Genomic DNA, 26,485 nt, shown 5'->3' on the forward strand with positions numbered 1-26,485 from the left:
TTTTACAGAAAGCACGCTATGTACAGTAAAGATGAAGAATCAGAAAAGTTCAAACCTAATGTAGTTACAGAAAATGAATCCCACTTGGTGTTGACATTAAGTGAAAACTGACCAGTAGTGGTGTCATCTTTATGTAGGGTCATCGACATCAGAAAGAGTGCTGAGAGCGTCATTAGAATCTAGGAATGCCTTTTGAGGAAGAATATTATTCAACACAATTTGATGAAGACCATTTATGGTAGTAAATGCAATTATCTACTTAAGAAAATTTTCTGTGGGCTGCTGGAGACTGGCTCATGGGAGGGTGTTGATGGCAAGAAGGGCTCCCAAAAGGCCTTGGGCTCTGAAGGTTTCCTGATTGTGTCACAGGTTTGGGTCTGGAGCTCAGGTTGCCAATGGATCAAACAGGGATCTGGGTGGCTGCAAAAGCTCCAGGAGCACTGGAGGCAAATCCATGAACACTCAGGGCCTCTGAAGGGACTGTCTGTTGCAACTTTTACTATCTTTCTACAAGGTGAACCGGGCAATACCTATGGCAGCCAAAAGGAAATTTTGTGTAAAATTACATTTTCTGTATTATTACATGATGATTATAACTATTCTCAGAATTGGCAGAACAATGATCGAACTTCTTCTGATTTATACATTTTTAAAAAGACATTATAAAATGACGAATATATGGTGATTGTACGACACTCATCATTATTTCCAAAGAAGGAATAGTCGTATCAATATATACCATTCTTTTTAAATAACAAAGATAATTATATGTTTAATATTCATCACACAGGCTTGTAATGTCAAAGCTAGTCAACAGTGATTAAAATCTTAATTTGGTGTGCCATTACAATCCTATTTTTAGTGGTTTTAATAGCAAGGATATGATACTGCAGGGAGCTGAAGTTCACATTAAATCAGGGATTCTGCACTGATGACATCTATGAAGACTGCATTAGCTCAACCTGTGAGAGGCAAAGTGTCAATGACAGCAGTTTCCAGATTTGAGTTCACAATGTATGCGCAAGTCTCTGAAGATTTCACACAATATGATAGTGTGCATTGATAATTTATTAACAAATCAACTGCAAATTCTCTAACTGCACAAATACAAACATGCTTTCACTCTCTTAAGCTCTGAGGATCTTTATGCTCTAAGTTCATTGACTCCAAAAATCACTTCTGAGAGAAAGCTTGAGATTTTCCTACATGGAACATCTTTAAATGTACAAGTAATCTAATCTTCCTCAATCATCATCCATTTTGCATTGCAGGTGTCTAATACAATATAGAAGATCATTTGATTTAAAAAAAATAGACTATATAACCATTTACGGCACGGAAACAGGCCATGTTGGCCCTTCGAGTCCACACCGGTTCATTAGAACAACTCCACTAGCTCAACCCTGCTGCTCTCCGACCATAACTCTCCAACCCCCTCACCTCCATGTACTCATCCAACCTTCACTTAAATGACAGAAGGGACCCTGCCGCAATTATATCTTTTGCTAGATCATTCCATTCTGCCACCACTCGCCGAGTGAAAGTATTTCTCCTAAAGTTTTTCTCCCTTAACCTTAACTCATACCCTCTTGTTCCAACCTCCCCTGCCCTCAGGGGAAAGAGTCTGTTTATCTATAAATTCCTTTCATAATTTTAAATACCTCTATCAAGTCCCCTCTCATTCGTCTACATTCCAATGAATAAAGTCCCAGTCTCCTTAATCTCTCCCTGTAATCCAGATGCTGTAAGCCAGGCAACATCCTTGTAAACCTTCTCTGCACCCTTTCCACCTATCTATATCCTTTCTATAATTTGGAGACCAGAACTGAGCACAGTACTCCAAACCAGGCCTCACCCATGCCTTAAACAGCCGCAGCATCACCTCTCAGCTCCTATACTCTTATACTATGATTTATGAAGGCCAGCATATATGCCTTCTTAACCACCCTGTCTACATGGGAATCCACTTTCATTTGAAATCTGTACCATAATCCCCAGGTCCCTCTGCTCCTCTGTGTGCCTCAATGCCCTCCCCTTAACTGCATATGTCCTATTCTGGTTATTTTTACCAAAATGCAGCACCTCACACTTGTCTACATTGAATTCCATTTGCCATCTTTCAGCCCACTCTTCCAAACAAACCAGATCCTTCTGTAATCAAGGAAATCTACCTCACTATCCACCACTCACTCTATTTTATTATCATCCGCATATTTGCTTACCCAGTTAACCACACCCTCCTCTAAATCATTAATATAAATGATAAACAAGGGACCCAGCACCGATCCCTGAGGCATCCCACTTGTCACAGGCTTTCAACCTGACAGACAGTCATCCACCATGACTCTCTGCTGTCTTTCTTCCAGCCACCTCTGAACCCATGTCACAATCTCTCTACTAATTCCTAGTGACTGAACCTTCCTTATTAGCCTTCCACACGGAACCTTATCAAAAGCCTTACTAAAATCCAAATAGATCACATCCACCGCTCTACCTTCATCCACCTTTTTTGTCACCTCCTCAAAAAACTCAACAAGGTTCGTCAAACATGACTTTCCTATAAACTTGAATAGAAATGGCCTTTTTAAAAAGAAACATTTTTGTTACAAATGCTTAACAGGAACTACTTAGTCATTTTCAAGCAAAATGCATTAATCATGATACTTAGGGGGAAAACTATATTTTTCTTGGGTTACATTACATGCCTGCAAAATGGCTGAACAGCAAAGCTAAATGCAAAGATGTTGTAATGTACCAGGTTGCAACTCAATAAAAGATTTCCCAAGGCAACTTTGTTGAACATAGCCAAGAAATAATCATCGACTTTAGGGTAAGTCAAAAAGGTCAAAAGCCTAAGGGTTGATCAATACCTGAGGGTATGATAAATGCTGTGTTGAAAGGATGTAAAAGCTGGAGAAAATAACTAAGATATAGCAGTATAAGGAAGGTGTGGTCTGAAACACGACAAATTGAACACCAAAACAAAGGAAAGGTCTGCACATCCAGGAAATATGAAACAAAACAAAACAAAATTCTGAAAAAAAAATTCAGATTAGGCAGTATCTAAAATTCTGATCCTAGACTTGAAGGGCTGGGTTTGTAGGCAGAGTTTGAGAGGGTTGGGACTTCATTTGAACAGAGAATGAGGGGAGATTGATAAAGGTATACAAAATTATGAAGGGTGTAAATTTGGTAAATGCAAGTAGGCTTTTCTCACTGATGTTGGGCGGTATGATCTAGTGATCATTGGGGGAAAATCAGAGGTGGAGAGGGTGAGCAAATTTAAATTCCTCTGAGATACTATCTTGGAGGACCTTCCCTGTCCAACACATAAATGTCAGCACCTCTACTACCTCAGGGGTTTGCAGAGGTTTGGTATGACGTCGTAAACATTGGCAAAGTTCGAGATGTGTGGCTTAAAAGTGCCGACCAGCTGCATCACAGCTTGGCATGGGGCCACCACTATCTCTGAGCAGAAAGCCCTACAAAAGAATAGTGGACACAGCTCAGTACATCAGGCAAAATTCTCTCCACTGTCAAGAAAATGTACATGGAAAGCTGCCATCAGAGAGCAGCAGCAATCACACCACCCAGGACATGCTCAGTTCTCACTTCTGCCATCGGGAAAGAGGTATCGATGCCACAAGAACGTACCACCAGGCTCAGGTACAGTTGCTACCCCTCCCCCATTAGACTCCTAAAGATCAAACTCAGAGATTCATTTAAGGACTCTTTGCACATTATTTATTACTGAATATTTATTTTTTTCTGTATTGCACAGTTGGTTTACATTTCTTTGTTTAAATGTCATTCTTCTGAATATGTATCTTTTTTCTTGAGTGCACTTTACTGTTACCGATAAGTAGAAATTCAGCCTGACCCGCAGGAAAAAGAATCTCAAGGTTGTATGTGATGTCATGTATGTACTCTGACAAAATTTGAACTTTGTCTGTGTTCTTCTTCTGCTTTTTTTTTTCCTTCACTACAGTCTTTTAATTCAAGAACCTGCCTGCTTTTAACTCATATCTTGAAATAGGGCTCAGGCCCAAAACATCAGTTATACATCCTTACCTCCTATGGACGCTGGGAGACCTGCTGAGTTCCTCTAACATTTCTGTGTTTTTAGAGATAGAACTACAAGATAGTATGCCAAAATGGAAAAAGGCAGTTGGTGAAAATGGAGCAAACGACTAATCAAAAGTTGTTTTTGGGGATCAAAGTGCTGAGACAAGACATTTGAGATTTTATTGTTGAGCATTATCCCTTTGGACTCCGTGTCCTAGTTTTCTGGAACTGGTTTTATACCCAACCACCAGCTAGTTTGTACTGTAAAGGTCTACTCATGGACTCAGTCTGGAGTACAGTATATGTCATGAAAGGTTAAAAAATGGCCAGAGTCAAAAACTGAGTTGGTAGTTTTGAGCTAGATTACAAAAGTGATGGGGTTAAGGTTGATAATTATGGTTGGAAATTAGGCAGTCTGTTTAAATGTGATGTTAGGTAGATAGGTGGGAATAGTTTGAAACAATCAGGTGACAGGGGTAATGAAAGGAAATAGTCACACTCTCTATTTTTCTCACCAAATCCACACATTACTCGTTCAAAGAGTCAGTGTTGATCAGTAAGTGGCGGAAAATCAAAAGGTATAATTTCTGATAAAAATGGTCCAATAAAACGTGACAGCAGTGAAGATGCCTGAAAAGCAAATGTGACCGGAGATAGTTAACTAACTCAGTTCTGGGATTAGGCCAGTACTGCACTTTTAGTATTTAGCCCATTGAGTTGAGCCAAGAAAATATCTTGTGGATAAAATTAAGTCGCATTATGCTCTTTCAGGTCTGAAGATATTGATAGATTCTTAAAGAAACTTGCATTTTTTGGCTCCCTAGGTCCCTTAAAGTGAATGGAAAATTAAATTTCATTATCATTTTGAAATTACCAAAATAAACAAAGCAAGATAAACTTGAGGAAAATTACCGAACTTACTTTAAGCAACTAAATGCTATAAAGATAAGGCAAAATAGCATTGGAATGGAGTGATATGACAGTTATGTATTATTAAAGCAATAAGAAAAATCTTTAAAGACATCCACAGTCTATTTATTTCTGGATGTGTTCCTGTAGTACACAAATTTAAATTTACAGTGGATAACTATCCATTGTCAGAATGTGCGGCAATAAAAATCAAAATTGAATACAAATTTAAAAAAAAAACACTTTAATACCATCTCTAATGCATTCAATCAAAATGTTTTGAAAGATTTATAAATTTCCTTACCAAACAGAGCCCACTACATTGATGAAGTTGAGACCTGCTGGGTTTGTCATCACTTGAGTGGATGGACTCCCTGTTGTAATGGAAGTTACCATAGTAGAAAGAGGAATGGACATTACTGGCAAAGCTTGACTGAGAGCCAACTGCTGTTGGGCAAAAGGGGTTAAAAGGGTCTGTGGGTTGAGGCCTGCTTCTTGTATAGAAGGGGTAGCTGTGGGAGTGGCTGCAGATGTTGGGGTTTGAACATCAGAAGGGTGTGGAGTTGATGAAGGGGTGTTGGTTGGTGTAGGGGTAGATGGCTTGGGTGTCCCAGATCCTGCTCATTGAGAAAAGAAAAAGTGCCAGGTTATTACTTTAAAACTGATGTAAATAAATAAAGCATTTAATGTTAATGCTGAGGGAGAAAGAGCATTTCAAATTTTTAAATATAGTGACTTGCAATTGCATGGCTCTCAAGTATACTTCAAGGCCATATGCAAACTGTAAATAAATACATTTTCCATTTATTTTGAGTGATACAATAGTTTTACAAAATGCAGCTACAGCGTACAACTAAGAAAGCTATGCTTTGAAACAAATCTTACACTGCTTTAAAGAAATTAAGCCCAAACCTAATTCAATAACTGCAATTATTATCCATCACTTATGAACATTGAAATAATTAAATATTTAAAAGAGAGTATAAGTTTTTGTATTTTTTTTAATATACTTGCCATACATTGAACACTATTGGGTTAATTAAGCTTACACACTGTCCCAATGGTAATCCTGCAGTTAATACATATCCCATAGTGGTCATACATGCAAAAGAAGCAAAATATGTATGTACTATGGATAAATTTTAGTGATTATAAAATAAAATTAATATAATTTTACAGATTATTGTTGAGAACAGCTTCCACCATAAATAAGAATACATCTTTCACAATAATTGCACATATCAATGTTATTAAAGCTCTTCTAAATTTCACTTCTAAAAAGCAAGGAACATATGTAGCCAATTTTTATTTAGGACCGTGGTCTAACATGCAAAATTTGCATTCTTTGTAATATATTTTAACAACAAAGGAATCAATTTGTTTATATTTAAAGTTTACACAAATACTACTTTAAAGAGATCTGAACAAACATTTGCATCATTTAAAAACCATGTCATGTCAATGTTAAATAAGCGGATTCATGCTATTTTTAGTAACCTTCTATCAAATAAGTGTGTGGAAAAAAAAAACTAATTAGTTGTAAATTTCCTACTCACTCCTGCATGTACTGTGTGGAACTCCAATCAATAGTACCATCCCCCTAGACTGCCTAGTTGAAGTGAAGCTTCCTGCTGATCTGAGCTTTTCAACATTAACTGCCTGAGTCACCTGACTCTAACTACCAGGGGCAGGCTTCAGATAAAATCCATGTTAAAGTCTGCTGTCTGCGACAAGTGCACTGGAGCTTTATTCATTTAATTCCACATTGGGGTGGGGTTGCTTGTCCTTGTGATTAGTTAATTCTACAAATTCAAGAAGTTGTGATCTAACTATAGAATTCAAAGACTCCATGCAGGTCTATCTTTTCAGTACATTAACAATTGTTCTGAAATGCTGTAATTATAAATCCAATTTCAGAAGGTTTTAGTTAGTCAGAAAATTGTAGTCAAAATATATGCAAGAGTGAGGTAATTTCCAATCTGTGAGCGAGCACAAGTTATTAGACATTATTTAATCAAGTGCTGCTCACTCATCTTTTAACTGATGAGGCGGTGGGGGGGGAAAGATTGCAGCTTTCTTAATGTACACATGCAGATTAAATGATAATTTTCCACAATAACTTAATTTGTCTGTGAATGAAAATCTATCTCTTGCTCCCTCTACTTCTCCCCATTCTTATTCTGGCTTATTACTGGCCTTGTTCATCATACCAATGACACTGTAGAATTTTTTTTTGGATGGTATCTGTCAAATTTTTGGCTTTTCCGTTGTTCTTAAGCTCCAAATAATTTGTGCACAGAGGATATCTATCCCTGCCCTTGGTTTTTCCGATAACATCTACTTCTCTGTTTGAAATGATCAGTTTCTTTAATTTCTTATTGATTTGTCGTTACTCGACCATGATGAACTGTTATTGTTCCATTCTTGATTCCTTTACACTGTCTCTGTACACTGCACACTTCCACATTGCAGTTTTTAATGGATATATTAATCTGTTCACCTGCTTACAGTAGTACCTCAATTCTGTAAAATTATTTTTTCCAAAAAGGTTAATCTCTATTCTCTCTGCAGGTGCTGACAGATTTGCTGCATATTTTTAGTATTTTCTGTTTTTGATTTTAGGTTTGTTGTTTTTTTATTATGTAATTATGTTAAAACCATTTCAATATATTATTCAAGAACAATCATTCAATTATAATGAAAACAACGTATTCTTGATCAATGGACGCACATAGATTATTTTCATAGCTTTTGTATCACCAGACAAAATTGTTGCCTCTCTCAAGTGTGTAGATTAAATCTATGACCTTTTTTTCAAACCACAATAAACAGTCATTGAAAGGCATTTGAGGCAAAGTTTCAGAAAGCAAAAATTCTAGAAACTTAATTAAGCAATGAAATACTCGGCTCCATAAGTATTACAAGATCCAATTTTTTTAATAACCAATCAGATGCTCAGAGAATCTCAGATTTAGGTTTCGCAGGTGTCAGAATTAATCAGTGATGATCAAACTGAAATGTGACTGGTATCCAAATAAGATATTTGAGCTCAGTCACTTGCAATACAAGTGCATTTGACAAGAGCCTCTCCAGACATTAATAGTCTATTAAATGTATCACAAAAGGCAGACAGGGTTTGAAAGTAATCAACAATCCTGTCAGTATTCATTCCATTGTGCAAGAAGCAATGTAAAGCTATTTAAGCTATCAACCAAAGATTTGAAAAAAAAAATTGACAGAAGTACATAAATAAAGTTGGTTGAAAATGTAAAAGTTCCCTAAAGTAGGGGTGGAAGGAAGATATTCAGAAGAGTAGATTTTCATTTAATGAATGATTGTATTGTTGGCAAATATTTTATTAATAATACACCCTACACAGTATTACATGATGGCAAATTTTGAAGAGCCAATCCTGCAAGACTGAGGTGAATATGCCAAGACAGAGTTATAGGACATTCTTTTTGGTATATACATGGCCACCAAGTGTACTAAGAAAATTGTTCATTTCACTTGACTAGTGGTGATGAAGGGACAAAGCACTTAACAAATCAATGTTAAGTTCTATTTAGAATGGGGAGTTGTTGCCAGTCTTTGACAGCTGATACAAACAGAGTCCTGAAGTAATGTTTTGTATTCACTGTCCTTTCTGACATACAGTCTAAGGTCAATACCAAATGTCGGGAGGGAAGTACACATCTCAACACAAACTTTGTGAAGACAAGAAATCAACTTCTACCCCCAATTACCTTATTCCTAACTGCAAGCCCCACTGAACACTCTTTTTGTTCATGGTTAAATAGATCACAAATCTGCTCCAGTAGGAAATGTCACTTTGACAATAGAACCCAATTTGGTTCTACCACCATCAATGTCCACAAAATGCTCACCAATGTGTCTTGGTGACAGGAGAAAATGACTAAACTTTAATTGCTATTTCCTGTCACATTAACAAATAAATATTGCTACAAAACAATCAGAGATTAAACATTTTTGTGGGCATTTCCACTATTCCAAAACAATTATATTTGCACAAGGCAATTTAGCTCCAGAGCAGAAAAATGTCAGTCCAAATTTGTAGAAAAGTAACCTGCTGCAGAAGGCCACTTTGTTAAATACATGGCATGCATTCACACTGGAAGCTAGATATTCCATTCAGTGTAAATTAAGCTTAGCTAACAAACTAAATATAAAGGCAATTAAATCCAAGTTTGTACCCTATTTTTATGAACTTAGAGAAAAATGAGTTACGATTATTGTAACTTCAGGGATGTAGGTATTCCACCCAATAATTTTTATTCTATACATATATTTTATGTAACTGAAATAGTACAAGACAAATATAAATTTTATAAATTATTGCCGAATAAAATGAGGCATAAATTGTAGTGAATTGAAGAGTCAATATCATCTCTAAGACTGGAAAATGTTTATTGAAGATAGCATAAATATACATGTTGTAATTTGTATTGGTAAAGTTTCATGAAAAGAGTTATTTGCATTATTTGTGTGCAAGGTTTGGGAAAGAAAATTTGATTAAAAAAAAAATAGGTTGCTTTAAATTTTGTGTTAACTTTTAATGATTTACCTTTCTCTGGATTTCAGTGCACGTGTTTTTAAATCAAAGCATGGAAATTCTCAACATCCAACTTTCAGAGATGTTCACACAGGACAAGGATGTGCTGCCATATATTCCACCCCATTGACCCCCACTCTAACCTTTCCCTCTGAGAAGGAATGCTCTGTCCTCAGTAGAGGCCTTACCTTTGTCCCTCTTCACACACACCTCAACAAGTTCTGTGCACGCCATGATGCCGAACTCTTCTTCCATTGTCTGCATGCCTACTTCTTCAATCAGGATTCTCCAAACCTACTAAAGACCCTTTCTCCCACCTCAAGCCTTCTTCCTCCTCTTGGACACCCTATTCTGGCCTTTTACCTAGTTTGGATCTTTTTATTTCCAACTGCCACCAAGACATCAATCATCTCGACTTCACCACTCCCCTCACTTATTCTAATCTCACTCCCTTGGAATGTACTGTCCTCCACTCTCTCCACATCAATCCCAACCTCACTATCAAACCTGCACACAAGGGTGGTGCTGTTGTGGTCTGTGCACTGACTTCTACCTTGCTGAGGCCAGAGGACAGCTCTCAGATACGTCCTGTGATTTACCGACCAAGAAACATCAAACCACTGTTTCACGCACAGTCAGTGACCTGACTTCCGGTCATCTCCCTCCCACAGTTTCCATCCCTCATTGTTTCCCAACTCTCCACAGCTGGTTCTGTCACGCACCCAAAATCCTCAAACCCAATTGGCCTGGTTTTGTTTCCACATGCTCCTGTCCTGGTATCATCTGACCGCAACTCCAACCCCCCCCCCCCCCGTCCCCCACATTCCCAGTCCAGCCTACCAACATCCGCAATATCTACATGCCCTCCATCACTTCAACAACTTCTAGTTCCCTGGACTCAACTGCCTCATTTTCACCATGGGCGTCCAATCTCTATAATGAAGGTCTCAAAACCCTTCGTTTTTTTTTGTAGCCACAGACCCAACTACTCCCCTTCCATCCTGTAATCCTCAGGCCAGCAGAACTTGTTCTCACCCTCAATATCTTCTCCTTTGGCTCATCTCACTTTCAACATCAAAAGGGTAGCCATGGATACCTGCATGGGTCCCAGCTATGCCTGTCTTTTTGTTGGCTATGTGGAGCAGTCCATGCTACACCCTGACCTCAAATTCACTTGGTCTATTTCTGGCAACACTCTCCTCCTTCTTGATGTCTCTGTCTCCATCTCTGGAAACAAAGTCTCTACAGATATTTTCTACAAAACTACTAACTCCCACTGTTACCTGACTACATCTCTTCACATACTATCCCCTGTAAGGATTCTATTCCTTTCTCTCAAATCCTCCACCTCCATCGCATCTGCTCCAAGGACAAGGCCTTCAATTCCAGATCATCCAAGATGTCCTCCAAACGTGGCTTCCCCTCTACTGCCATCAACTCAGCCCTTTCCCACATCTTCTCTATTTCCTGCACATCTATCCTGGCCCCCTCCATCCCAAGACACAACAAGGACAGCAGTCACCTTGTCCTCACCCACATAACATCCTCCACATCCAACATATTATCCTCTGCGATTTCTCCCACCTATAACATAATCTCACCAACCCTCAAACCTCTCCTCTTTCCGCAAGGACCACTCCTTCTGGGACTCCCTTGTCCACTCATCCCTTCTCATTAATCACCCTGTCAGTACCTACCCCTGTGACTGTAAGAAGTACTACACTTCTGTCCATATCACTTCCCTCACCACCATTCTGGGCTCTTCACTTGTGAATCTGCAGGGGTCATCTACTGCGTCTGGGGCTCCTGGTGTGGCCTCTTCTACATTGGAAAGACTGGATGCAGACTGGGAGATAGTTACATTGAGCACTTTTGCTCCGTCCACTGCAGTAACAGAGACCTTTCAGTGGCCAACCATTTTAATTCCACACATTATTCCCACACTGACCAAGGAGTGGGAAAATTCTGTGGCAGAACTGGTTAGGATATTTGATAATAACACCTGAGAGACTGAATATGAGAAATTTAAATTTAGTGTGTCAAATCTTATATGTTGAATTTATAATGACTAAGAGTATATTTGAAAGTTGCATCAACTGAATCCACAAATAAATACAGCATGTAAAGAGGCCCTTCTGGCACATGAGCCTGTGCTTCCCACGTACATCCGTGTGACCAATTAACCTAATAACCCTCTGCCTTTGGAAATTTGATCTGATCGTTTACATTTAACAACATCCTCTCACTATCATGTTTACCTGCCTCACAATGTCACAGTTGGGATTAAGTATGAGCTCTTTGACTCAGCAATACTCAAGATATTTACTATATTTTGGAAAAGTATCCAAGGACTAATGCTGATTAATACTCAAAGCCCTAGCAATACAGGTCTTCTCTTGCAGAGAAAATAATCGCATTTTAAGATAATAAGATTTAGTAATATTTTATAGCAAATCAAGCACTGGACACATGACAATATTCCTTCTAGTTTTAATATATGTACCTTCCTTCTCACTAATTCCACATGGCATTTGTAATTGTGTTGCTCTATAGAAAATATGAAGATTTCAATAGTCAAATGAAAGACTGTGACCCTAAATAGAAAAAAAATTCTATTGAGGGAAAATGGATTCATTTTCCACACAGGTGTAGAAAAATACAGCGCTAAGGGCGCACACACATTGGATGCCACAAAATTAACATGCAATTACATTAATGCATAAACTGTAGCCCTATAAATTGAGATGATGATAATTTAATACCTTACACTATGACTGTACTGAATTTTCTGCAGGACAATTTATTTTAACAAGTGTCAGATGTATTTTCACAAAGAAAACAAGTATGGCATTTCTTAGTTTTGAATAGGCTATCCAGCAAATAAAAATATTATTTGTGATTATTCCAACTATTTAAGAACAATGCACATTAATGACTGTTAAAGTATGATTGAATATACATGTTAAAGTCCACATGAAATGTTTATCAGGGGTAGATGAGAGGGAACAGAGAGAGTGAGGGAAAAGAGAAGGGGAGACAGAGGGAAAAGTGGGGGAGGGGAGAGAGAGAGAGAGAGAGAGAGATCATGCCATGGGCATCAACTGAAGGAATCTTGACACTGGGAAAGTCAGGCATTTGCACCTCCTCTGATTATTTCCCTCCTTTCTCCTTACCCAATTCTTCTTCTATCCTACCCTCATTCTTCCACAAATCTTTCTGCTCCATTTCTCTCAGGTGCTCTTGTTTCATTAGGCAGAAGTTGGACACTATGCTTGTTACTGCAGTTCTGGACTTTTTTTTGGGGGGGAGGGTGGTGGTGGTGAGGGGCACACAGCACATGTAAGTAAAAGCCCACATTACATTAATTTTTTTAATATATTGTTGGTAGCAGAGAAGTACAGAAGAAATTAAAACCTGAGTGCTTCACAGGGAAGGGGAAACCATAAACTTGGAGCAGAGTCCAAGAGGGGGCCACAGATGAAAAAAGCATGAGAATAGGTGGTTAAGGGTCATGTAAGGCTCTCCTTTTAAAACTATAAAACCTAGAACCGTTTGGCTATGCCAAACATGATGTACAAACATGATGTACAAAATTAATGCAGGCTGAGTTGGAGTGCACTGCTCTTCTCCATATCCAAAAGCAGCAGTGCTGAGGGATGGTCTGACAATTGGAATCTGCAATTAATGTGGGGTGGGCAAAATTGGATGTGGTAGAGAGAGTTACGAAGGTAGTAGCCAGGATGGGGATAATATGACACCTAAGGCAATATGCGCTAGTCCACATAGTCAGTGGAAGGAATTGTGGGAGATTTTTGATGTTTTTGAAAAGTTCAGTGAAACTATTTTGCATTAATGCATGTGATTAACATGTTAAAAAACGAATGTGTTATTTTCAAGCATTAATGATAATTAATTGTCAGCCTTAATATGTTTCTTTGTTCCCTGAATTGGTAAGAGAAGTTTGATGCAATTGTGTGAAAGTACAACTACTTACAAGTTAATTGAAACAAAAAATGAAAATCTTGGCTGCAAAATATGTACAATGAAATAAATCACTGTATTTAATATAGGACTATTCATGCTTAAACACTTCAAAGCACTGTACTGTGAATTATCCCAATGTGTAATTATGATTATGGTAGCCATTTTCTACTGATAACATTCTGTAAACAGCCAAATGTGATTGAGCTGTCACTGGTTAGGAGAGTCATTCTGACTCTTAGTCAAGCAGATCTGTAGAACTTAATGTTGACTTGAACTATTGGAACAGATAGATAAAACGTAAGGTATTCCAGCCAATGTTTCAAACCCACTGAATAACACAAATTTCATCCTGTTGTGAATGTTAATAATCTTCTGAATTGAAAACCAGAGTTACATCCACAGCACTTGCAGATTTAGTGATTCCAATAACACGTCTTTTTAAAAATACTCATTAACGTTTTCAAGTCTCTCCAATATTTTGCCCTCTCTTCCTAAGCAACCTTAGCAAAATCTACAATCCTCTGTGATGACTGGATTCTCTAACTGTAATGTTCTATTTTATTGATTTTTATTTCTCCAAAATTTTCACTTGGATAGTTTTCAAAATCTTTTGCTTTCTATTTAACCTCTCAATCTCTTATCACCTTTAATATGCTCTTTAAAAACATTAATGGGTGTAATGACTACTATCCATAAAAGCCACTTGGAGGCTAGATGGGACTCTTTACTGTGACGTGTTTCGATATAATCCACTACTAAGTCCACATGAGTTTTTTAACGGTTTATTGATGAACATAAAGATTTGTAACGATTTATTATAAAGTAGTCCTAATATTCCATGTAGTAATGTCTATGTGGAAACCATCTATTACAATGACATCTGTGACGAACGATCAATAATAAACGTTTAATCTGTGGTGATGGTCAACAGAAAATATGCGAGCCTCACTCACCCTCCTTGTCTCTATCGATCCAGAATTTGTGCCCAATCTCCCACACCTGTTCCAACCGTCCCCAGTATGTGAAACCCACCGCGCGTGCGCCAACCGTCCGAAGAGAATAATGCACGCATGGATGTTGCGTGCTGCTGGAAGAGGGCAGCGTCAATGGCAGCGGCTAGACATGCAGCCCTCAGACCCCAGGACACCGCCAATATCCACAACCAACCCAACAAAAGTAAGTAGAGCGCATTTGGCTCCTACAATGGGTTTGGGTTCAATACAACCTGATAAGCATCCTGCAATATTTTAAAGGTGCAAAATAAATATGTTGATGTTTTTTTCCTGCAGATATTAAACAATTAAAATTTATAATACGTTTTATTAACGCTAAGGATGAACATGTTTTCTGCAGTTATAGCAATATGCTGAATTAATGCATTAGCCCTGTTTTACTGAACAAGATCTTAAGTGATGCGATGCTTTGAATTTATCACTGCTTTTTCCATCACATTAAACTGTAAAAGCTTAATTTGTCAACTACAGCACTTGTTTATTTTCACTTTAACTGATCTGAGTACACAAACATTCAAACGCTATATTATACAATTATATACATCAAGGTTAAGTAAATTATACAGTTAAATCTGGCACACATTCAACACAATAAAAGTATTCTTAGGGAAAAGCCATTTTTAAACAATTTAGTTTATTGATGCCTATGCACATCATTAACAGTGAACTAGCCACATATTTGTTGCTAGTTATTCCACTCACTTTGCGACGAGCCCACAGGAGACATGGCAGGTGGTGAGAGCATGTTGACTTGATCCACTGATTGTTTTCTAGACAGATTAGAACTTTTGGTAGTGGTTGGAGGGGGAGTTGTGGACTTCAAATGGCCACTTGGTTGCAATGGACCAAAGACATTTCCTAAAATAGTGTACACAAATAGATTTTAGTCCAAACACTTGGAAAAAAAAATCACTACTGTGCTCTGGGCAAATAATCTCTTCATTTTCCATTCCCCTGTTTTAACTTGGTTTTCTCATGGAAATCCATCTTCAAGACAACCAAAGCATTATTTCTTCCAAAAGTTGATGGATTAGTTTTGTGGCTTTTCAATCTCTGAGTTGTTGAAAATTTAATGAACAGAAATATACTTTTTGGCCAAATAAATCTATTTCATCTTTTGATTATCTCCTACTTACTTTCATCTTCTTGCTTACCAAACCATTCCTCCTTTGTCATAAAACACATCTCTAAAATTTGTTTTTTTCTTCTCAATATCACTCCCAAACCCTTGACAAACAGGGTGTACAAATGATGGGGCACTTATTGGCAAAACAGATTAATTTTAAAACTGGTATTTTAGTATATTATTTAACATATATAATTCAAGCACAGAAAAGTTCTAATCCTTGGTCACGTATGCCATTGGACTGGACTGGAATGGACTAACATTGGGCAAGACATCTCATCAAAAAAAAATCCTGTGTGACTAACACTACTGTCTTTACACTTCTATATTTTTGTTATGGATACAAGGTCACTCTTTAAAACATTTTACCTCATCAGAAAACTAATACATTTCGTATAATAATAAAACAAATTTTACAGATTTGAAAGAAAAAAACTTTCTCATTCTTTTAATATGTTCATTTATTTTGAAGGTACAATTTTAACTATATTACAAGGTTTGTTACATTAATTGCAAATACTCTTATTAAAACATATCCTTTTAAAAAAATAATCTAAATGCCATTTTGAGGAACCAGATTATTAGATAACAACCAAAAAAATTCAGCCATGGCCATTGTTGCAGTTACAGGGAAATATCACAAATTACATTTGTACAATGGTAATCAATGATGGAGCTGATGGTCTGCAAAATTAATGCTGCTTTAATTAACATTACAATGACTATTTGTATGTGCAGTAGCAGTAACTAAGTCAGAAAAGACCTGGAAGCAAAGAAGAATAAAAAGGGAACTATTTAGCCACAAATATAGTAAATAAAAGAGCAAAAGGCTTCATATTTAAAATGGCAATATGAAATTACAAACCTATATAGTATCCAATTTAGTAACAAATATTTTCCAAATGTATCAGCAAAAATTGCTTTATGGGTACATGTATAATCAGAAGAGATGGCATGAGGTTTGTAAATGAACAATTCAGTCTGAAGGATTTACCTGAAGAACTGCCACTGGAACAACTTGGGAGCTTAATGGGTGGAGGTCTGTGCTTTACGCCCTTTCCCAGTACAGAAGACTGGACAGATCCAGAAATTTCTTCAGACTGCTACAAAAAAAAAACCATGGCTAATCAAAGTTTAATTGATACAGAATTTATAGAGTATATAAATTCAGATTTATTACAGAATTTATAGAGTATATAAATTCAAATTTTTAAGACATCATGGTATTTTTTAACTTGGACAATCAAAGTGAACATTTAGTTCCAACATCACAAGTTATATCATATATACTGAAGCACATTTTTAATGAAAATCTTAATTGAAGATTGAAGATTCCAATTATTTCTTAACGAAAATCCTGGATTCAGATGAGGCAGCATGTGTGGAGAGAGAAGCACTGTTCATGTTTCAGGTCTATAACCTTCCATCTGAAGAGGGCGCGCAAAATAATTGAGGACCCTTTCCACCCTGCACAGCATCTTTCAGCTGCTCCCTTCAGGAAAGATACAGGAGTATCAGAGCCAGCACCTCCAAGCAGAGAGAGACTTGTTTCTTCCCACGGCAGTGAGAATGCTGAACGACTTAAGGAATTGATTACACTAACCATCCAAGGCTCTCATATTCATGAAACACCATTTATTTGTTTGTATAGATGAAATACATGTCTTGCATATGTATTGTTTTATGTCTATTATGTCTTGTTGTATGTCTGGGCATTTTGCACTGAGGATTGGAGAACTTTCGTTGAGTTGTATTTGTACAGTGAGATGTAAATAAACTTGACTTGACAAGGTTATAACAGGATATAGACAAATTGGGAAAGCTGACAAAGAATTAACAGATGGAATTCAACATCTACTAGAAAAAAAATGCATATATCAGATACAAGCCAACAGGGTTGAGGAAAGATCTTGAAGAATACAAGCAATGTAGGAACAAAGCGAAGAAGGAAATAAGGAGGGCTAAGAGGTTCTGAGATGGCTTTGGCATACAGTATATGGGTTGAATCCAAAAAGATTAAAAAAGTAGATTAAGAACATAAAAGTCACGAGAGAAAGAATAAGTCCCCTTAAGGATCAAGATTGGCATCAATGTGTAGAGGCAGAGATGGGGAAGATCTTAAATAAATACTTTGTGAATGTTTACTTTGAATAAGGAAGACTGTAAGGTGAGGGAGGCAACTAAAGATAGCTGAGGCCATTATTTGCATCAGTAGTGAAGAGGTATTAGTAGTCATGGATCATATCAGAGAGGATAAATTTCCAGGTCCAGATCAGGTATATGCCAGAACATCGGAAGGAAATTTTCAGAGTCTTGACAGACATTTTTAACTCATTGCTGAGGATAGAAGTTCCAGAAGACTGGAGGATGGCAGATGTGGTGCTGTTATTTAAGAAGGTCTGTCAGCTAATGTTAATGGTATGGAAACGTCTGGTGAGGATTCTGCAAGATAGAATTTATCAACAATTGAAATAGACAAGGGCAAGGCAGTTGATTGTATTCATATGGATTTTAGTGTAACGTTTGATAAAATCCCACATTGTAGGTTGGTAAGGAAAGGATAGGAGGCCAGCTAGCCAACTGGATTAAAAAAAGGGTTTTTTTAAAATCAGTGTCCTAGAGTGGTTACAGAGGGCAGACTTTCCAACTGGACGATTGTGACCATTGGAGTGCCTGTGTTTGATACTAGGACCCTTGCTTTTTCTTATACACATAAATGATTTGGACAAGGATGTCTGTGGCAAGGTGAGTAAATTTAATGATGACATGAAAATATGGTGACAGCAATTAAGTTAGCTAAGTTATAATGAGACCTAGATCAAATGTGAAACTGAGCTAATGAATGGCAGATGCAGTTCAACTCTGAGAATTGCAACTGCTATGTTTGGGTAAATTGAACAAGGGACTGAATCTGTTAATGGTAGTGCCCCAAATGTGATGGAGCAAAGGACCTGGGATACAGGCACACAGTTCTTTAAAGAAGGGATTGATGAGTTTATTGTCAAAAACACTGTATGATGTACAATATGCCCCAAAATTCCTACTTCCTGCAGCCAAAGATATATCTGTAAAGCAAAACTATAATAGTAAATTTAAAAATACAATAACTACAAGATAGATAATAAATAATCACAGTAATCTAAGTGCAAAAAAAAGGACTTGCAATAGTTTAGATTGTTCTTTGTGCTGATATACCAGTCTACAATTAGTGTAATAAGGCAAGGTTCAAGAATATGTTAGCTGTTGGAAAGAAACTATTCTTGAATCTGGAGCTGGTTTTCAAGCTTTTGTACCTCTGCAAAGGTAGCCAGTGAAAAGACGTTGTGACCATATTGATGGGAGTCCTTTATGATGTTGCTGCTTTCTTGAGGCACCGCCACACAGAGATGTTTGCAATAGATGCAAAGTTGTTGACTATGGTGGATCTGACTCTTTGTCTGCAGCCTTCTGGTTTCCAGGCTGTGATGCAACCAGTCAGTATACTTTCCACAATGTGCCTGTAGCTTTAATAGCAGATCTGACAACTTGCCAACATAGGAACATAGGAAGTAGGAACAGGAGTAGGCCAAAAATGGCCCATCGAGCCTGCTCTGCCATTCAATACGATCATGGCTGATCATGGCCAAATCTCCTCTGACTCCTTAGAAGGTAGAAGCATCGATGCACTTTCCTCATGGTTTTTTTAATACTTTATTTTTAATTTTTCATACAAATAAGTTATATTCATTTTTATATATTTGTCATGTTTGAATATAATACTTCTAACTACAAGATATTGATTATATACCCCTCCCCTTAACAATCCCACCCTAACCCCAACTCCCTAAAACAATAGAAAACATTGTTTACATAATCAAATTATATAGTAACATAAAAAATAGAAAGTAAAGGAGTAAAGAAACTTGGATTGTTCTTGGAGAGACTGCATGGCACTAGGGATTCATTCAATATCTATTCATTTACGAATTATTGCAGGCTTCAGTGATCGGAAGAAATAATATTAAATATTTACACCTTTTGCAAATCTTGGTGCCAGGTTTTCAAAAATATACTGCATTTATTTCTCGAATTATATGTAATTTTTTCTAATGGACAACTCTGAATTTCTGCATTCAATCGATCTTTCCCTAAATGTGAATTTGATTTCCAAATAACTGTGATATATTTTATTGCTGCTGCCCAACATAATTTTAACAAATTTCTTTTGACTTAATGACAACCTCAATTTAGGTTCCTTCTATGTTCCCTAAAAAAAATCATAATTTTGTAGAAATACCAGTAAATTTGCTCTAGTTTCCCTATGTCAATCCAAAAATGTCTCAGCTTTGCATATGACCATGTAGAATGCATAAAAGTACCTTCTTCACTACATCTAAAACATTTATTTGATAAAAGTGATTTTATTTTATGTAACTTTCACTGTGTAATGTATAATTGATGGATAAAATTATATTGTACCAATCTGTATCATATATTAATTGTATTGGCCATACAATCTTTACATAAATCTGTCCATATTTGATCATCAATTGTAATATTCAAATCTTGTTCCCATTATTGTTTAGATTTATAAAGCCCAGGTTTAGGAGTTGCTCTTTGTAACAAAAGGTACATTGCAGAAGTAAATTTTTGTACATTTCCTCATCTGATAAGTTTCCACTTCACGACATGGGGGTAATAATCATTCAGATCCTAATTTATCTCTCAAGTACCTTTTTATTTGAAAATAGCCAAATAAAAGTGCATTTATAGCTATCGGTATTTATTCCTTAGTTGTGGAAAAGACATTAACTGACCTTGTTCATAACAATCTTCAATATTCTTTTGTCAAAGCACAGCTTCAGAAATTGATTATTCTTTGAAAAAGGTATCAAACTGTTTTGAGTCGGAGGGGTTGTTTTAATAAGGTGTTTTTTTCATACCTGTCATTAGTTTTGAATTTAATTTATAACTAAATTCTTTGGCTGTTTTCTCTCCAATTTTGTCTAATTCTATTTTAACCCAACCTGGTATATTTTGTCCTTCAAAAAGATGCAATAAATCTCATTTGAGCTGCTCTAAAATAATTCTTAAAATTAGGGAATTGTAGTCCATTTGCATAGATACCTGTGACATTTTCCCTTTCCAAAGAAATTTTGTCACATATTTATTAAGTTCCTAAAAATTTTTTTGAGGTATTGAAACAAGTAGGGCTTGAAATAGATCCTGAATTCTTGGAAACATATTAATATTTATACAGTTAACTCTTCCAACTAAAGTCATCCATTTTTTCAAATCTTCAACTTTATGAAGCAAAGATAAATAATTCAATTTATACAAAATCTTTAAGTTCTCATCTGTCCAGATCCCTAAATACTTAATCCCATTTTTTGGCTATTTAAATTGGGTATTTCTTTGAAACGATGTGTAATCTCCTTTTGTAAATGGTATAATTTCAGTCTTATCCCAATTTATTTGATAATCTGATCCTTCTAATCTAAGATGTAATTGTCTTAAAGACGGCTCAGGATCAGTCAAATATATCAATATATTTGCAAATAAAATGATCTTATGTTCTTCTTGACCAACTCCAAACCCCTTGATTTCTGTACCTTGTCTAATTATCTCCAACAGTGGCTCGAGCGCTAAAACAAATAGGGCTGGTGATAAAGGACATCCTCATCTACTAGATCTCTGTAATTGAAACTAAGCAGATATCTGTCCATTAGCTTTTGGATTGGTTACTTTAATCCAGTTTATGAAAGTTGGTCCAAATCCAAATTTTTCCAATACTTTAACTAAAAAAGTCTCATTCCAATCTATCAAATGCTTTTTCTGTGTCTAATGCAACGCCCAAACTGAAATCTCCTTTTTTTTTGCGCTAAATGAATAATACTCAGTAATCTCACTACATTATTAGCAGCTAACCTATTTTTAATAAATACTGACCAAATAGGCTGTATTAATTTGGGGAGTAATTTATTTATTCTGTTTGCCAAAATTTTCACAAAAAAATTATAATCTACATTTAATAAAGAAATTGGTTGCTCTGATCTCTATCTTTTTGTAATCATTCTAATTATTGTTGTTGAAAAAGATTCAGGTAGTGTACGAGTTGCATATGCTTGTTCTATCATTTCCATAAAGATAGGGATTAATACATTTTTAAATTCCTTATAAAATTCAGATGGAAAACAGTTTTCCCCCAGAGATTTATTACTTTGCTTCTTTTACTTCTGACTGATCAATGGGGGTATTCAGTTTCATTTGTTCTTCCAAAAATAACATTGGTAAATTTATCTGTGATAGATACCTATCAATTTTATTATCATCTTTTAAAGATTCCGAAATACATAATTTAGAATAATTTTTTTTGAAAGATTCATTTATATCTTGAGGTTTATAACAAATGTTAGATTGTTTCTGAATGGCATTTATTGTTCTTAAGGTTTGTTCTGCTTTTAATTGCCACACTAATACTTTATGCAAACTTTCACCTAGTTCATAATATCTTTGTTTTGTTCTTGTTATTGCTTTTTCTGTTCTATAAGTCTGTAAAGTGTTAATTATTAATTAATTGTCTAACTTCTGAACTTCTTACTTGTAAATCTTTCTCCATCACCATTATTTTTTTCTAATTGATCTATTTCCCTCATTTACTTTAGAAGTAAAACTTATTATTTGTCCTCTTAAATAAGCTTTCAATGCGCCCCATATCACAAACTCATCATTCACCGAGTTTAAGTTAGCATCACAATTGAACTTGTGTTCTAACATAAAAATCACAGAAATCTGATCTCTTTAACAGTGAAGTGTTTTACCTCCATCTATATACAGATCTCTCTTTATCAGGCATTTCAATCCGCATTAATAGTGGTGAATGATCTGACAATATTCTTGTTTTATATTCCACATTAATTATTCTACCTTGAAGTTGTGCTGAAAGTAAGAATAAATCTATTCTAGAATACAAATCATGCCTGTTTGAATAAAAGGAGTGATCTTTTTCTGTGGGATGCACCCTCCTCCATATATCTATCAAATTCAAATCCTTCATTAATGTCAGAGTTGTCTTAGCAGCTTTAGTTCTTATTGTTCCTCTTTTCTGACATCTAAAAAAGGGTCTAAACAGAAATTAAAGTCTCCTCCTACTATTACATTTTCATGTGTGTTTGCTAAATTGAAAAATGTTTGTATAAACTTCTCATCAATATTGGGAGTAGATATATTTAAAAGAGTCCATAATTTGGAAAATATTTGACAATGTATCATTACAAATCTACCTGCTGGATCGGTTTCAACATGTTGAATATCTACTGGAAGATTTTTCTTAATCAAAATGGCAACTTCTCTTGAAATTGAATTAAAGGACGATGAAAGTACATGTCCTTTTTCAATTTCATATGTTCTTTTTCTATTAGATGCTTTTATTTTAGGAAAGCTATATTCGCTCCCATTTTTAAAAAATACACAAAAAAGCACCTTATTCATCTTAATATTGTTATTCACATTACTTCCCGCGAATCTCCTCTGCATAACTCCAGTACTCATCATCCATTGTACCCTTGTGTGTCCCTCCTGACAATCCAGATAGAAGAAAGAATACAGAAACAGTTAAAGAAAACAAATCCCTGAATGTAATACTATATAATAAGATATATCCCCCTGGCTCGTATTGCTACTAAAAACAACACAATTTCCCTCTATTTTATGGGCTGGGACATTTCAGTCACATTTCAGTAGCAGTTGGCAACCCTCCTCCACCTCCCTCACCCTCCTGGTTTTTTATCTTACAGTTTTGAATCAATCATTTCATATACAGTTTAACTCCATATTCAATTGAAAAAAAAAATCACTGAAATAAATTGATAATTTTAATAGATTGAAATTATTATCTATCCTTAAATTTAAATGCAACACTTGGTTCAAAATCTTCATCCAGTGTGTAGTCTTGGCAAGCTCTCCACAAATTCCTCTGCTTCTATGTGGTTCACAAAGAATTTATTTTGACCATTTGGCAAGGAGATTTTCAAAGTTGCAGGGTGCTAGAACACCCAATAATATCCTTTTTCCCCCATATGTTTTCTTAACAGGGTTAAATTATTTCCTCCTTTTCAATAAATCTCCACTTGTATTAGGGAAAAATAAGATTTTTCTTCCCTTGTATTCCAGTACACCTTGTCTTTGTTGTGGTTTTTGAGCAGCAATTCTCAAGATTTTTTTCCATGTCTTGATAACACAGGATTTTCATCAGAACTGAATGTGGGTTTTGATCTGGAGCTGGTTTCTTTCGAAGGGCTCTATGAAGTCTTTCAATCTCAATATCACTCACAAAGTTCTCTTGCCTGAGTACCTCTGAAATCTTTCAAACCCCTTTTTTAAATATTATTTCTTCTATTATAATTTTCCAAAGCATCCACTTTTTGACAGAGTTGTTGATTAACCATGGTCAAAGCATTTTTCTTCACCTGTGATAGTCTATCTTCCACTTGATCCACATCCTCTCTTTTTTTTTAAAACTTCTTCACTTATCTCACCCATATCTCATTCATTTTATTCATAGCCTCTGTTACTTTACTTGTTTCTTTTTTTTCACTTCATCGTTCATATCTTTCCTCATGTTTCTAATTTTTTAAAGTATGTCAACTTACTCACTTTGGCTGGGAATTTTGCAGCGTGACTTGTCCCTTCCAGTGCATCGTTTTTGTTGCCCTGATCTTCTCAATGATGAGTCCTCTATCTCCTACACTGATTTGGACAGGCCTGCTCAACTTGCGGTTCCATTCTCTTCAGTGCTATCATCCTGTTCCACTGGGTGTGGCACACCTTGCTGTGGCCGTAGAAGCTGCCCATTCACCCTGGGAGCTGCTGAAACACTAGCTCTCGGCTCCAGAGCCGTCACAGGCCTCACCAACCGTTTTGACCTCCTCTCTTGCATGGTTCAGGTAGGTCGGCAGTGACTTTGTCCTTTTTCATTCCCATACTTGTAAATTTGCTGAATAGTTTTAAAAAAACTTTTCAGTGGAGTTTATTTAATTAGAACAGTACTTTTTCGATATTTTTAAACTGAATATCAGGAGGTTTAAGATTCAGCATCCTAAACCTACGTCATCACATGATATTGTGTTCCCCCACCCCCGCCTTCTTCATGGTTGACTTGATATGCTGGCTCCACGAAATATCTTCTGAAATGTGGACTCCCAAGAACTTGGAAGATTCTGACCCTCTCCAATTCTGTTCCATCAATGCAGAGAGGCGTGTGGATCCTTCGGCCTCTCCTTCCTAACATCAACAATTAGCTCCTTGTTCTGGGTGACATTAAGAGTTCTGACGCCACCCAACCAGGTTCTCTGTCTCATTCTGACTCATAATTTCCAGTTATTCAGCCAACAATGGTGGTGTCGTCCGTGAACCTGTTGATTGAGTTGGAGCTGAACTTGGTGTACAGCAAATTGAGTAGGGAATTAAGCATGCAGCCTTGGGTTATCCTTGTGTTGATAATAGTGTGGAAGAGATGATGTTCATAATCCACAATGATTGGAGTCTGCTGATGTGGAAGAATCCAGTTGCAGAATGGCAGAGTCCCAGATACTTTTGCTTGGTCATATGTTTTGCAGGTATGAGTGTTGAATGCAGAGTTGTAGTCAATGAACAACTATCAGATACAGGTGGTTCTGCGGTCCACGTCATCTGATGTAGAGTGGAGGGCCATTGAGATGGCATCTGCTTTTGACCTGTTGAGTCAACAGGTGAATTGAAGTGCATCTAGGTCCTTTATGAGATAGGTGACAATTCACTCCATAACTATTCTCTCAAAGCACTTCGTCATGGTAGATGTCTGTGCTGTTGGCTAATAGTTATTGAGGCATTAAGGCACGTTATCTTGTTCTTCTTGTGCACTGGAATCATGATGTCCTTTTGAAGCACGTGGGGACCTCTGAAAATCTCCGTAAAAACTCCAACCAGTTGCTTCACACAAGTTTGAAGGACATGGCCAGACATTTTCTGAGGATTCACCCTTCTCAAGGTTCTGTTCATGTCAGCCTCAGAGAGTGGGTACACAGATTTGCCATGGTCTGTAGGGCCTTGCAATGGTTCTTCATTGATTTTTCTTTTAAATTGAGCACTGAATGCTCATCCAGCAGAAGCCTATCATGGTTAATGATACTGCCATTTTTCACCTTATAGGATGGAATGATGTGCACACCTGTTGCGTGCCCATTTGAGACTCCAGGCTGTGAGTAGTGCAGAGAGCATTTGGGACTCTTCTCTTTATCAGTTGAGGCACTAAAGTGTAGGGATGTCATGTTGATGTTATACAAGACTTTGGTGAGGCCACACTTGGAATATTGTGTATTTTGTGGTTTAGCTGTTCAGAAGATGCTTCCAAAGTTGTTACCACAATTATGGAAGCTGAGTTATCCTGAGAGACTGAAAAATTGGGCCTGTTTTCTTTAGAATATAGGAGGCTGAGAGGGAATTTGTACTGAGGTCTATAAAATCTTGAGAGGCATTGACAAGGTGAATAGTGTCAGTCTGTTTACTAAGCTAGGAGGATCCAAGGTGAAAAGTCATAACTATAAGGTGAAGGTGGTGGGATTAAGACAGAAATTGAGGGAACAATCCTTCACTTAGAGGTGGTGGATATATGGAATGAGCTGACAGACAAAGTGGTAGGGACAAGTACATTAGCTTCCTTTAAAAAACTCTTGGATAATTATATGGATGGGAGGGGTATGGGCCTAATGGGGGCAAGTGGGACTAAAGTAGAAGGGCACAATGTTTGGCATGGATAAGCTGGGCCTGTTTCTGTGATGTATGATTCTACAAAGTGAT

At 36.7% G+C, this 26,485-nt stretch overlaps 1 protein-coding gene across 9 annotated transcripts in view; it reads right to left on the bottom strand.

Moving 5' to 3' along the window:
• Positions 1-26,485, bottom strand: part of supt20 (SPT20 homolog, SAGA complex component) — a 94,110-nt gene that overhangs the window by 21,731 nt on the left and 45,894 nt on the right. For 8 of the 9 annotated variants that reach the window (XM_069891695.1, XM_069891700.1, XM_069891698.1 and 5 more), the window contains 3 exons: positions 16,665-16,773; positions 15,247-15,402; positions 5,279-5,591 (listed from right to left, as the gene is read on the bottom strand). In XM_069891695.1, coding sequence (XP_069747796.1) covers positions 5,279-5,591; positions 15,247-15,402; positions 16,665-16,773 — 578 coding nt within the window. The remainder of the gene's footprint in view (positions 1-5,278; positions 5,592-15,246; positions 15,403-16,664; positions 16,774-26,485) is intronic. The other variant, XM_069891694.1, reaches the window with a different exon arrangement.

The sequence above is a fragment of the Narcine bancroftii genome, chromosome 7 (genome assembly GCF_036971445.1).
Source record: "Narcine bancroftii isolate sNarBan1 chromosome 7, sNarBan1.hap1, whole genome shotgun sequence".
NCBI lineage: Eukaryota > Metazoa > Chordata > Chondrichthyes > Torpediniformes > Narcinidae > Narcine > Narcine bancroftii.